Raw genomic sequence first — 12,054 nt, forward strand, 5'->3', positions numbered from 1 at the left:
AACCCAGTAACTTTCTGTCTTTTCCCAACTATTATCTGAGAAGATGCAGGTTTCCTAGGCACTTGGTCTATCTTTCAAATTATTACAGGCAATTACCATATCAAACGTTTTAACACTAAAAATGTATGTCTGTTTTTAAAATCTGTGATGTTATTTCCTTGTCATCTCTGCTAATCAATGACATTTATTTCAGGATTTGGTTAATAATATCATGCCATTTCTGAATACTAATTCTTTATTATTGCATCTGAAGTACACAGTTTTAAATGATGTTAAAAGGGGGTGCTAGTTAACTGAAAACTATTTCTTAAGAATATTTCTTAAAGAGATGGGAATACCAGACCACCTTACTTGCCTCCTGAGAAATCTGTATTCAGGTCAAGAAGCAACATTTAGAACTGGACATGGAACAACAGACTGGTTCAAAATTGGTAAAGGAGTACAAAAAGACTGTATATTGTCACCCCGCTTATTTAACTTATATGCAGAGTACATCATGAGAAACGCTGGGCTGGAGGAAGCACAAGCTGGAATCAAGATTGCCGGGAGAAATATCAATAACCTCAGATATGCAGATGACACCACCCTTATGGCAGAAAGTGAAGAAGAACTAAAGAGCCTCTTGATGAAAATGAAAAAGGAGAGTGAAAAAATGGCTTAGGACTCAACATTCAGAAAATGAAGAGCATGGCATCCAGTCCCATCACTTCATGGCAAATAGATGGTGAAATAATGGAAACAGTGAAAGACTTTATTTTCTCTGGCTCCAAAATCTCTGCAGATGGTGATTGCAGCCATGAAATTAAATGACGCTTGCTCCTTGGAAGAAAAGCTATGACAAATCTAAACAATATAGTAAAAAGCAGAGACATTACTTTACTTACAAAAGTACAGTCAAAGCTGTGGTTTTTCCAGTAGTCATGTGTGGATGTGAGAGTTGGACTATAAGGAAAGCTGAGCAGTGAAGAATTAATGCTTTTGAATTGTAATGTTGGAGAAGACTCTTGAGAGTCCCTTGTACTGTAAGGAGATCACACCAGTCCATCCTAAAGGAAATCAGTCCTGAATATTCATTGGAAGGACTTATGCTGAAACTGAAGCTCCAATACTTTGACCACCTGATGCAAAGAAGTGACTCATTGGAAAAGACCCTGATGCTGGGAAAGATTGAAGGCAGGAGGAGAAGGGGGTGACAGAGGATGAGATGGTTGGATGGTATCATTGACTCAATGAATGTAAATTTGAGCAAACTCAGGGAGACAATAAAGGACAGGGAAGCCTGGAGTGCTGCAGTCCATGGGGTTGGAAAGAGTTGGATATGACTGAGCAACTGAACTGAATGAAAAGTAAATAGATATCATCTATCATAGGATAACTGTGTTTTATTTAAAATTACACATGCATCTTTCAAGTTAAAATTTATATTATCAAATGTTAAATCACAAATTCGTTTGCTGTGACTGTAGTAGTATTTTAAAAATACAGAATAAATAGTACCTAAAACATCAATCATTTTACTGTCTAAAAAGGTATTGTTATTACAATAACTAATAATGAGACATATAATCTTAAAACTGAAGCACTGAGTTTTCTATTAAATACATAAAGGCACTATTTAATACCCTAAAGTTTAAAGTTTCATGGAGGTGCATCTTTATCTTGAAAGGAGAACACATATCTTCAAAGGAGACACATATGTCTTAAATATTATTAAGACAAAAGAGAACACTATCACTTATTCTTGAGCAACCATTTTAAAAACAAGAATAAACACATTTGGAAATTCAAAAATCAAGGATCTTTTGCTCTGCCTGTTTCTTTGTATTTATGCTATAGTCTCTTAATATGCAATCTTTTTTATTTTAAGGCCCATTCATAGGACTCCATCTGAACACAACATTGTGTGGAAGATGCTGAAAACAATTCCAGATTTAACCTCTCAGCTACTTGATGAGCATCTTAAAATACTTAGTAGGAATGTCATTTCTGAAACCTGGATAAAAGGCAGCACAGGTAAACTGACTAATCTGGAGCCAAATTTGGCAAGACAAAGCGTGCGTCACTACTTTGAGTTTTCTGTCATAATCTGTCAATAATCTTAATTTCAGTTGACATGCTGGAATGTACGGTTTGGATGTACATCATTTGTAAAGGTATAAATAGTGAAAAAATAACACTCGCATTTTGGTAATTAGACCTTAAAGGTATACCGTGGTCTTTCTCCGCTTTGAACATGCATCAGAATCCCTCAGGACTCACTGAAAGTGTTGCTGTGCTCAGCGCCTAAGTTTTCTGATTCAGTAGATTTAGGATGAAGCTTAATTTGCATTTCTAATAACATTCCAGGGGTTTCTGCTCGTCTGGGAACCACACTTTGCAAACCATTCATTGACACACACACATTTGTTGACAATATAGCACTGATTTTCATAGTTAAGACAGTAAGTGGTCAAAGTACTTATTTGACTGATCCAGATATTGAGGGGAAAAAAAAAAACAACTTCAGACAAATTTTAGTTAAGTTTCCCATTTTAACTTCTAGTGCCTTGACAAGGGATATAATGGATGCATTAAGAGAAGCATTTTATATGTTAATATTTTGGGATGATGGCATACAAATAAACACACACTCAGAGTCACACACACACACACCTAAACCAACAGAGTTAAACATTATTCTTTTCCAATTGTTTAATACCTATTAGAAAATTATGAAAAGGCAAAAACACATGACACTGAAAAATGAGCCTCCCAGGTCAGTAGGTGTCCAATATGCTATTGGGGAATAGCAGAGAAATAGCTCCAGAAAGAATGAAGAGGCAGACCCAAAGCAGAATTGATACCCACTTGTGGATGCATTGGGTGATGAAAATAAACAACAGTGCTAAAAGAACAATATTGAATAAATCAAGGTAAACTGGATGTGGCCAAACAGGAGATGGCAAGAGTGAACATTGACATTTTAGGGATCAGTGAACTAAAATGGATGGGAATGGGAGAATTTAATTCACATGACCATCATATCTACTATACGAAAGCATCCCTTAGAAGGAGTGGAGTAAACCTCATAGTCAGCAAGAGTCTGAAATGCGGTACTTGGGTGTAATCTCAAAAGTGACAGAATGATCTCGGTTTGTTTCCAAGGTAACGATTCTATATCATAGTAATCCAAATTTATGCCCCAACCACTCATGCAGAAGTCTCTGAAGACCTACAAGAACTTTTAGAACTAACACACACACACACACGCACACACACATACACACACAAATGTTCTTTTCCTCAAAAGGGTAGAAATGGCAAGAACCTAACAGAAACAGATGAAATTAAGAAGAGGTGGCAAAGATACACGGAAGAATTGCAGGGAAAAGTCTTGATGGCATGGATATCCATGGCGGTGTGATCACGCACTTAGAGCCAGACTCCTGGAGTGTGAAGTCACGTGGGCCTTAGGAAGCACCACTCTGAACAAAGCTAGTGGAGATGATGGAATTCCAGCTGAGCTATTTCAAATCCTAAAAGATGATACTGTTAAAAACGATGTTGCTGCACTCAATATGTCAGAACATTTGGAAATCAGCAGTGGCCACAGGATTGGAAAAGGTCAGTTTTCATTGCAATCCCAAAGGAAGGCAATGCCAAAGAATGTTCAAGCTACCACCCAATTGAGCTCATTTCGCACACTAGCAAAGTAACGCTCAAAATCCTTCAAGCTAGGCTTCAGCCTTACATGAACCGAGAACTTCCAGACGTTCAAGCTGGATTTAGGAAAGACAGAGGAATCAGAAACCAAATTGCCAACATAAAAAAAAAAAAAAAATCCAGGGAAACATTTACTGTGGCTTCATTGACACAGTACAGCCTTTGACTGTGTGGATCACAACAAACTGTGGAAAATTCTTCAAGAGATGGAAATCTCAGACCATCTTACCTGCCTCCTGAGAAACCTGTATACAGGTCGAGATGCAACAGTTAGAACCAGACATGGAACAATGGACTGGTTCCAAATTGGGAAAGGAATACGTCAAGACTGTGTATTGTCACCCTGCTTACTTAACTTATATGTAGAGTGCATCATGTGGAATGCTGGGCTGAATGAATCAAAAACTGGAATCAAGATTTCCAGGAGAAATATCAATAATCTCAGATATGGAGATGATACTATTCTAATGACAGAAAGTGAAGAGGAACTAAAGAGCCTCTTGATGAATGTGAAAGAGGAAAGTGCAAAAGCTGGCTTAAAACTAAACATTCAAAACCCTAAGATCATGGCATCTGGTTCCATCATTTCATGGCTAATAGATGGGGAAAAAATGGAAGCAGTGGCATATTTTATACTCTTGGGCCCCAAAATCACTACAGATAGTGATTGCAGCCACTGGCTGCAATTAAAAGGTGCTGGCTCCTTGGAAGAAAAGCTCTGACAAACCTAGACTGCATATTAAAAAGCAGAGACATCAATTTGTTGACAAACGTCTGCATGGTCAAAGCTATTGTTTTTCCAGTAGTCATGTGCAGATGAAAGTGTTGGACCTTACAGAAGGGTGAGAGAAAAAAGAATTGGTGCTTTCAACTGTATTGCTGGAGAAGATGCTTGCGAGGCCCTTGGACAGCAAGGAGTTCAAACCCATCAATCCCGAAAGAAATCAACCCTGAATATTCATTGGAGAGACTGATGATGAAGCTGAAGCTCCAATATTTAGGCCACTTGATGCAAAGAGCCAAGTCATTGGAAAACACCCTGAGACTGGGAACGATTGAGGACAGGAGGAGAAGGGAGGGACAGAGGATGAGGTCACTGGATATCATCACCGACTCAATGGAAATGAGTTTGAGCAAACTCCGGGAGATGGTGATGAACGGGAAGGCTGGGGTAATGCAGTCTTGGGGTAGCAAAGAGTTGGACACCACTTGGCAACTGAACAGCGACGGTTAGAGAAGAGGCACTAAATTTACTCAATACATCCTTTGGGTAATGAATATCCCTTGCTTATTCCTCCCAGTATCAAATGAAAGTGATATTGTTATTGTTCTCCTCAGACGAGGACCCTAAGGCACAAAATATCCTGTGGAGTATTCCTGATTAGAACTACTTTCAAATAAAATTTAGCCTTAATGCTAAATTTATTCTCTGTCCACTATGCCACTCTATTAATAAAATGGTCCATCAGGATCATAATATTTAAAACGAAACTGGAATTTTGTAGCATGTCTGCCTATTGAAAAGATTTACATGTTTTGAAAGCTTTCCTCCTACAGTCCTATAGTTAGTTTCTTTGGATCTGACATCAGACAGTGAAAGTTAAATTGTAGGAATTTGCAGAGGATAAATGATTTTGAAAGGGAAAAAAAGAAGAAACGTTCAATGTTGTTTTGCCATTAGCTTGAGGGTAATAATCAAAATTTAATTTGTTCTGTCATAAATCTCTAAAATCTTACTTGTTGTGTTAAAAAAATATGGAGGATACCTAAATATCCTTTAATAGAAGATAGAATATATTTTGATACATTTATTCTATGGAAGTCTAGGCAGAGATTAAAAAGAATGAGGTAGATTATATACACTGACTTAAAAATTTATGAAGGACAATAAATCAAAACAGAACAAATGCCGAACTATATAAATAGTATGAAACCATTGTATAAAACTTAAAATTGTATGTGTATATATATATTCACATAAAATACACAGTAAAAACTACATAGAAATAGATTCAGAAAGATATTGCAAGCATTTAAAAACATGTTACCTTTATGTAGGGAGGGGAAAGGAATCGAAGACCAGTGAAGAGAAACAGTTAACTCTTTTATTCTACATATATTTTGTGTTGAATTCTCCACAATGAATGTATATTTGTGTGCTAGTGTTTGTAAGTAGTTATTAGTTTTTTCTGAAAGGTTTTAAAACTAAAATTAGAAGCAAATACTGTATTTTCCAAGTATTGTAATGACTTGTGTGATAAACTGATAAAATATGAACTTTCAATCCTTAACAAAGACCAACTTTCAAATGTGAAGATTTATGTTAAATAAGACCTTGCAATTCATTTCAATAGTGCATATTTTTATTTTTTTTATTTATTTATTTTTTCAATAGTGCATATTTTTAAACACATCAAACATTTTTACTATCTGTCTTTACACCTTACATGTGCTACAACCATTCTCTTGAGTTTTTAAGACGTCTAATTCTGGCAACTCACTTGTGTTTCAGTATCAAAGCAGTCAACTCATTAAATATGTGACCTTTGTAAATCTCTTTGTTCATCCAACTCTAAAAAAAAAACACAAAACAGGTCCAAGCAGGTGTCTTTCTTTTTCCCTTTTCTTTATTCATGTGTGCACTTCCCTCCCTCTGCTGTTATTTAAAGGATTCCCCCTAGTAACCTCTCGTCACCAGGCTGGTGACTTTCAATCTGCCGCTTAGGCTTTGGTTTCTTTCTTGTAATTCTGCACAGCTGTTTGCACCTTCTGGTCTCTTTTCTGGTCATAGAATTTTTTGGAGTTTCATCATTTAAGGCAGCTTCCTAAGCTTAGAGCTACTCACTTAGCCTCTCGTGAATTATATTCTTAAACAATAAAATATTAACAAGAACAGCAATTTCTTGATTTCAAGTACTGAGTAATACACATACATATTTCTAGTTTAAGTGAAAATGGTACTAAAAACATGATTACTATATTAAGATCCTTATATATAAAGATTATTTATGCTACTATAAAATACTTTATATATATTTATATATAACATATGGTAAATTCTATATGCTATATAGATATAGTTTACTTAATTTAATTGATCCCAAGAGTTTCCCACTGGATCTCGTTTTATGGCCTGGGCAGAGGGCATTTAAGACTGGCAAACTGAAGTCCAGAAAACTAAGAAAATTAGCTTAGAAGAGAATCCAATGTAATAGCTAATATGAAATTGGATCATAGATAAAAGTTTTACTAATATCTACCTTTAAATTAACATGGCAACATTCCTATGGAATTATTGACATAGGGATTTTTGTCTCTTAATATATATATATGTCAATTTTGATCTTTTCTTTGCCTGAAGTCCACTAGGTCTTAATGTTATTTCTCTGCTATTTCTTTCCATTTATTCCCTTTAAGTCTTACTTTCTATGAGGTTATATCTCAAAAAATCCATAGCTCCTCATTGTAAAATATTGTATTTATTTTTAATGCTGAAAAATATGTTTAGATTACTAAACCTTAAACATATCTTAGCGTGCATATACTTTATTTTCTGTAGTGGCTTAAATTTCACATAGCATATAAAAACATAGTAGTTACATCTCATGAAAAATTTAATGGGCACCTACCCCATATATAAATTAACCATAATTCAAACAATATGCTCTTACAATAGAAGTAATAAAATATTTAACCTTACCGTAAAGACTATAGCTCTCCTAAAGGCAAATGTGGCCTTGAAGAATGTATATCGATTCTAAAGTGTGCATGTGCTTCCACTGCAACTAAGGTGTTCTCCATGGGTCATAAAGATTCATCCTTGAAAGTTGCATTAATTTTCTCAAAACCTCACAAACGTCTCTTGGATAGGGTGTGCATGCGTGCTTAGTTATATCCGACTCTTTGAGATCCCATGGACTATAGCCCATCAGGTTATTCTGTCCATGGGATTTTCCAGGCGAGAATACTGCAGGGGATTGCCATTTCCTTCTCCAGGGGATCTGCCCAACCCAGGGATCGAAGCTGCATCTCTCGTGTCTCCTGCATTGGCAGTTGGATCTCTGCCACAATACTGCCTGGGATCCTCTTGGGTGAGAGGAAGGTACAAATGAAACTGGAGCCTTGAAATGCAGATCAACATTGAAAAAAGTTTCTGGAAATTTAATATGGGATTTTACGTATTGTTGACTAATTTAAATATTGTAATTAGACAAGTCTTTTTCATCTATATTTCTAAAAGTTTATTAAAGCTATCCAAAATTCTTTTTTTTTTTAATTTTTTTATTAGTTGGAGGCTAATTACTTCACAACATTTCAGTGGGTTTTGTCATACATTGACATGAATCAGCCATAGAGTTACACGTATTCCGCATCCCGATCCCCCCTCCCACCTCCCTCTCCACCCGACTCCTCAGGGTCCTCCCAGTGTAACAGGCCCGAGCCCTTGTCTCATGCATCCCACCTGGGCTGGTGGTCTGTTTCACCATAGATAATATACATGCTGTTCTTTCGAAACATCCCACCCTCACCTTCTCCCACAGAGTTCAAAAGTCTCTTCTGTACTTCTGTGTCTCTTTTTCTGTTTTGCATATAGGGTTATCGTTACCATCTTTCTAAATTCCATATATATGTGTTAGTATGCTGTAATGATCTTTATCTTTCTGGCTTACTTCTCTCTGTATAATGGGCTCCAGTTTCATCCATCTCATTAGAACTGATTCAAATGAATTCTTTTTAACGGCTGAGTAATATTCCATGGTGTATATGTACCACAGCTTCCTTATCCATTCATCTGCTGATGGGCATCTAGGTTGCTTCCATGTCCTGGCTATTATAAACAGTGGTGCGATGAACATTGGGGTGCACGTGTCTCTTTCAGATCTGGTTTCCTTGGTGTGTATGCCCAGGAGTGGGATTGCTGGGTCATATGGCAGTTCTATTTCCAGTTTTTAAAGAAATCTCCACACTGTTCTCCATAGCGGCTGTACTAGTTTGCATTCCCACCAACAGTGTAAGAGGGTTCCCTTTTCTCCACACCCTCTCCAGCATTTATTGCTTGTAGACTTTTGGATATATAGCTATCCAAAATTCTTTAAAGTAATCTTTTTATTGGTAAAATTTGGTTATTTATATAGTTTTGAAATTCTAACTTATTTAAACTTGAATAGTAATTTCAGCAACATAAAAATATATTATTCCATTGAATATCAGAAAAATTAAAAAATATATATGTAGATAATTTGGCTTAGCATGACAATTTCTGAATTGGAAAATGATTGGAATATGATTCTCCCATGGATACATAATGGATGCAAAAATGCGACTGAATCCAGACCTCCTAAACCAGTACTTGATCCATCTACAGTATCTTATTTTGAAAAGAAAAAATTATTAGTATGCAGTAAATCATTTAAATGGTATCTACCTAAAGACCTAAAGGTAAGATTGGAAGCCATTAAACTCCTAAAAGAGAACACATAAGCCAAACAGTCTTTGATATAAATTGTAGCAATAGTTTTTCAGTGTATTTCCTAAAACAGAGGAAATAAAAGTAAATATAAACAAATGGAACATAAATTAAATTTAAAAGCTTTTGCACAGAAGAGGAAACCATTGACAAAAAGACAACTTACTTCATGGGAAAAAAATTTTGCAAGTAATGAGACTTTTACATAAATGGAGTTAATATACAAAATATTTAAACAACTCATACAACACAACATTGAAAACACAATCAACTTGGTTAAAAATGAGCTGAATAGATATTTTTCAAAGAATACATACAAATGGTCAACAGGCCCAGGAAAAGATGCTCAATCTCACTGTCAATTCAGTTCAGCCTCTCAGTCGTATCCGTCTCTTTGTGACCCCATGAATCACAGCACGCCAGGCCTCCCTGTCCATCACCAACTCCTGGAGTGCACCCAAACCCATGTCTATCGAGTCAGTGATGCCATCCAACCATCTCAGCCTCTGTTGTCCCCTCCTCCTCCCACCCCCAATCCTTCCCAACATCAGGGTCTTTTCCAATGAGTCAGTTCTTCACATGAGGTGGCCAAAATATTGGAGTTTCAGCCTCAGCATCAGTCCTTCCAATGAACACCCAGGACTGATCTCCTTTAGGATGGACTGGTTGGATCTCCTTGCAGTCCAAGGGACTCTCAAGAGTCTTCTCCAACACCACAGTTAAAAAGCATCAATTCTTCGGCACTCAGCTTTCTTCACAGTCCAATTCTCACATCCATACATGACTACTCGAAAAACCATAGCCTTGACTAGATGAACCTTTGTTGGCAAAGTAATGTCTCTGCTTTTAAATATGCTGTCTGGGTTGGTCATAACTTTTCTTCCAAGGAGTAAGCATCTTTTTAATTTCATGGCTGCAGTCACCATCTGCAGTGATTTTGGAGCCCCCAAAATAAAGTCTGACACTGTTTCCACTGTTTCCTCATCTATTTCCCATGAAGTGATGGGACCAGATGCCATGATCTTTGTTTTCTGAATGTTGAGCTTTAAGCCGACTTTTTCACTCTCCTCCTTCACTTTTATTAAGAGGCTTTTTAGTTCCTCTTCACTTTCTGCCATAAGGGTGGTGTCATCTGCATATCTGAGGTTATTGATATTTCTCCCGGCAATCTTGATTCCAGCTTGTGCTTCCTCCAGTCCAGCGTTTCTCATGATGTAATACGCATATATGTTAAATAAGCAGGGTGACAATATACAACCTTGACGTACTCCTTTTTCTATTTGGAACCAGTCTGTTGTTCCATGTCCAGTTCTAACTGTTACTTCCTGACCTGCATACAGGTTTCTCATGAGACAAGTCAGATGGTCTGGTATTCCCATCTCTTTAAGAATTTTCCACAGTTTATTGTGATCCACACAGTCAAAGGCTTTGGCAGAGTCAATAAAGCAGAAATTGATGTTTTTTTTTTAAAGAACTCTCTTACTTTTTTGATGATCCAGCGAATGTTGGCAATTTGATCTCTGGTTCTTCTGCCTTTTCTAAAACCAGCAATCTCACTGTCAGGGGAATGCAAATTAAAACCAAAGTGGGATACTATGTTACACCTGTTAGAATGGCTATCATCAAAAAGACCAGAAATAACAAATATTGGCAAGGATATGGAGAAAAGGAAACCTTTATAAGTTGTTAGCAAGGATGCACAATGGTGCAGTCACTGTGGAAAACAGTATGGAGGATTCTCAAAATACTAGTATAAGACCCAGCAGTTCCATTTCTGGGTATTCTTACAAAAAGGAAAAAGCAAAAACACTCATTTGAAAACACTAATTTGAACATGCACCCAATATTCATAACAAAGTTGTTTACAACTGCCAAGATATGGAAGGAACACAAATGTCCATCTACAGGTAAATGAATAAAGAAGATGGAATAACTATTCAGTCATAAAAATAATATTTTGCCATTTATAGCAACATAGATAGACTTAGACGTTATGCTGAGTGAAATAAGTCAGAGTTGGAAAGGCAATTATATGATATCATCTATATGTGAAATCTAAAAAAATAAACTATAACAAAAAGAAACAGGCTCACATATATAGAGAACAAACTGGTGGCTACTAGTGGAGATAAAAAAGAAGAGAGGGGTAAGATAAGATGGGATAGGGGATTAAGAAGTACAAACTACCTTGTATAAAATAAATAAGCTACCAGGATTTATAGTCAGTACAATACCTGAACTATAACCACACATGCTCTGTCAGTTCAGTCGTGTCCAACTCTCTGAGACTCCATGGACCATAGCCCGCCAGGCTTCTCCATACATGGGATTTTCCAGGCAAGAGGACTGGAGTGGGGTGCCACTTTCTTCTCCTGGAATATAACCATGTTTTATAGTAAATAGAAATGCAATATAACATTTAAAAAATGAGTCACTAGGTTGTACATCTGAAACTTACATTATATTGAACATCAGCTATACCTCAATAAAAAGAGAAAATGATATCTACCTAATACTCATAAAGCATTTTCTTTTAAAATAGAGCCCCTCTTTGCCATTTCAAATACAGCTATCATCTTTTATATAAATGGAGTTACAGCTTCCAGAATGGCTTTATTTGACTGTTTTTTAAAATAAGTATAATTTGAGTACTGATGAGATATGTTCTGACCAAAAATATTTTCCATGGATCACAAAATCCTATATTACTTAAACTGCTTAGCTGGTCTTCCTTGGTGGCTCAGATGGTAAAGAATCTGACTGTAATGCAGGAGGCCTGAGTTTGATCCCTGAGTCAGGAAGACCCCCTGCCTGGAGGGGGAAATGGCAACCCACTACAGTATTCTTGCCCAGAGAGTCATGGACAGAGGAGCCTGGTGGGCTAC

General features: G+C 36.7%; 1 protein-coding gene across 1 annotated transcript in view; it reads left to right on the forward strand.

Annotated features, from left to right (window-relative positions):
* The window catches only part of CNBD1 (cyclic nucleotide binding domain containing 1), a 351,846-nt gene that overhangs the window by 234,192 nt on the left and 105,600 nt on the right, over window positions 1-12,054 (forward strand). The window contains exon 5 of the mRNA XM_065903452.1: window positions 1,868-2,013. Coding sequence (XP_065759524.1) covers window positions 1,868-2,013 — 146 coding nt within the window. The remainder of the gene's footprint in view (window positions 1-1,867; window positions 2,014-12,054) is intronic.

This window comes from Muntiacus reevesi, chromosome 12 (assembly GCF_963930625.1).
Source record: "Muntiacus reevesi chromosome 12, mMunRee1.1, whole genome shotgun sequence".
Lineage (NCBI taxonomy): Eukaryota > Metazoa > Chordata > Mammalia > Artiodactyla > Cervidae > Muntiacus > Muntiacus reevesi.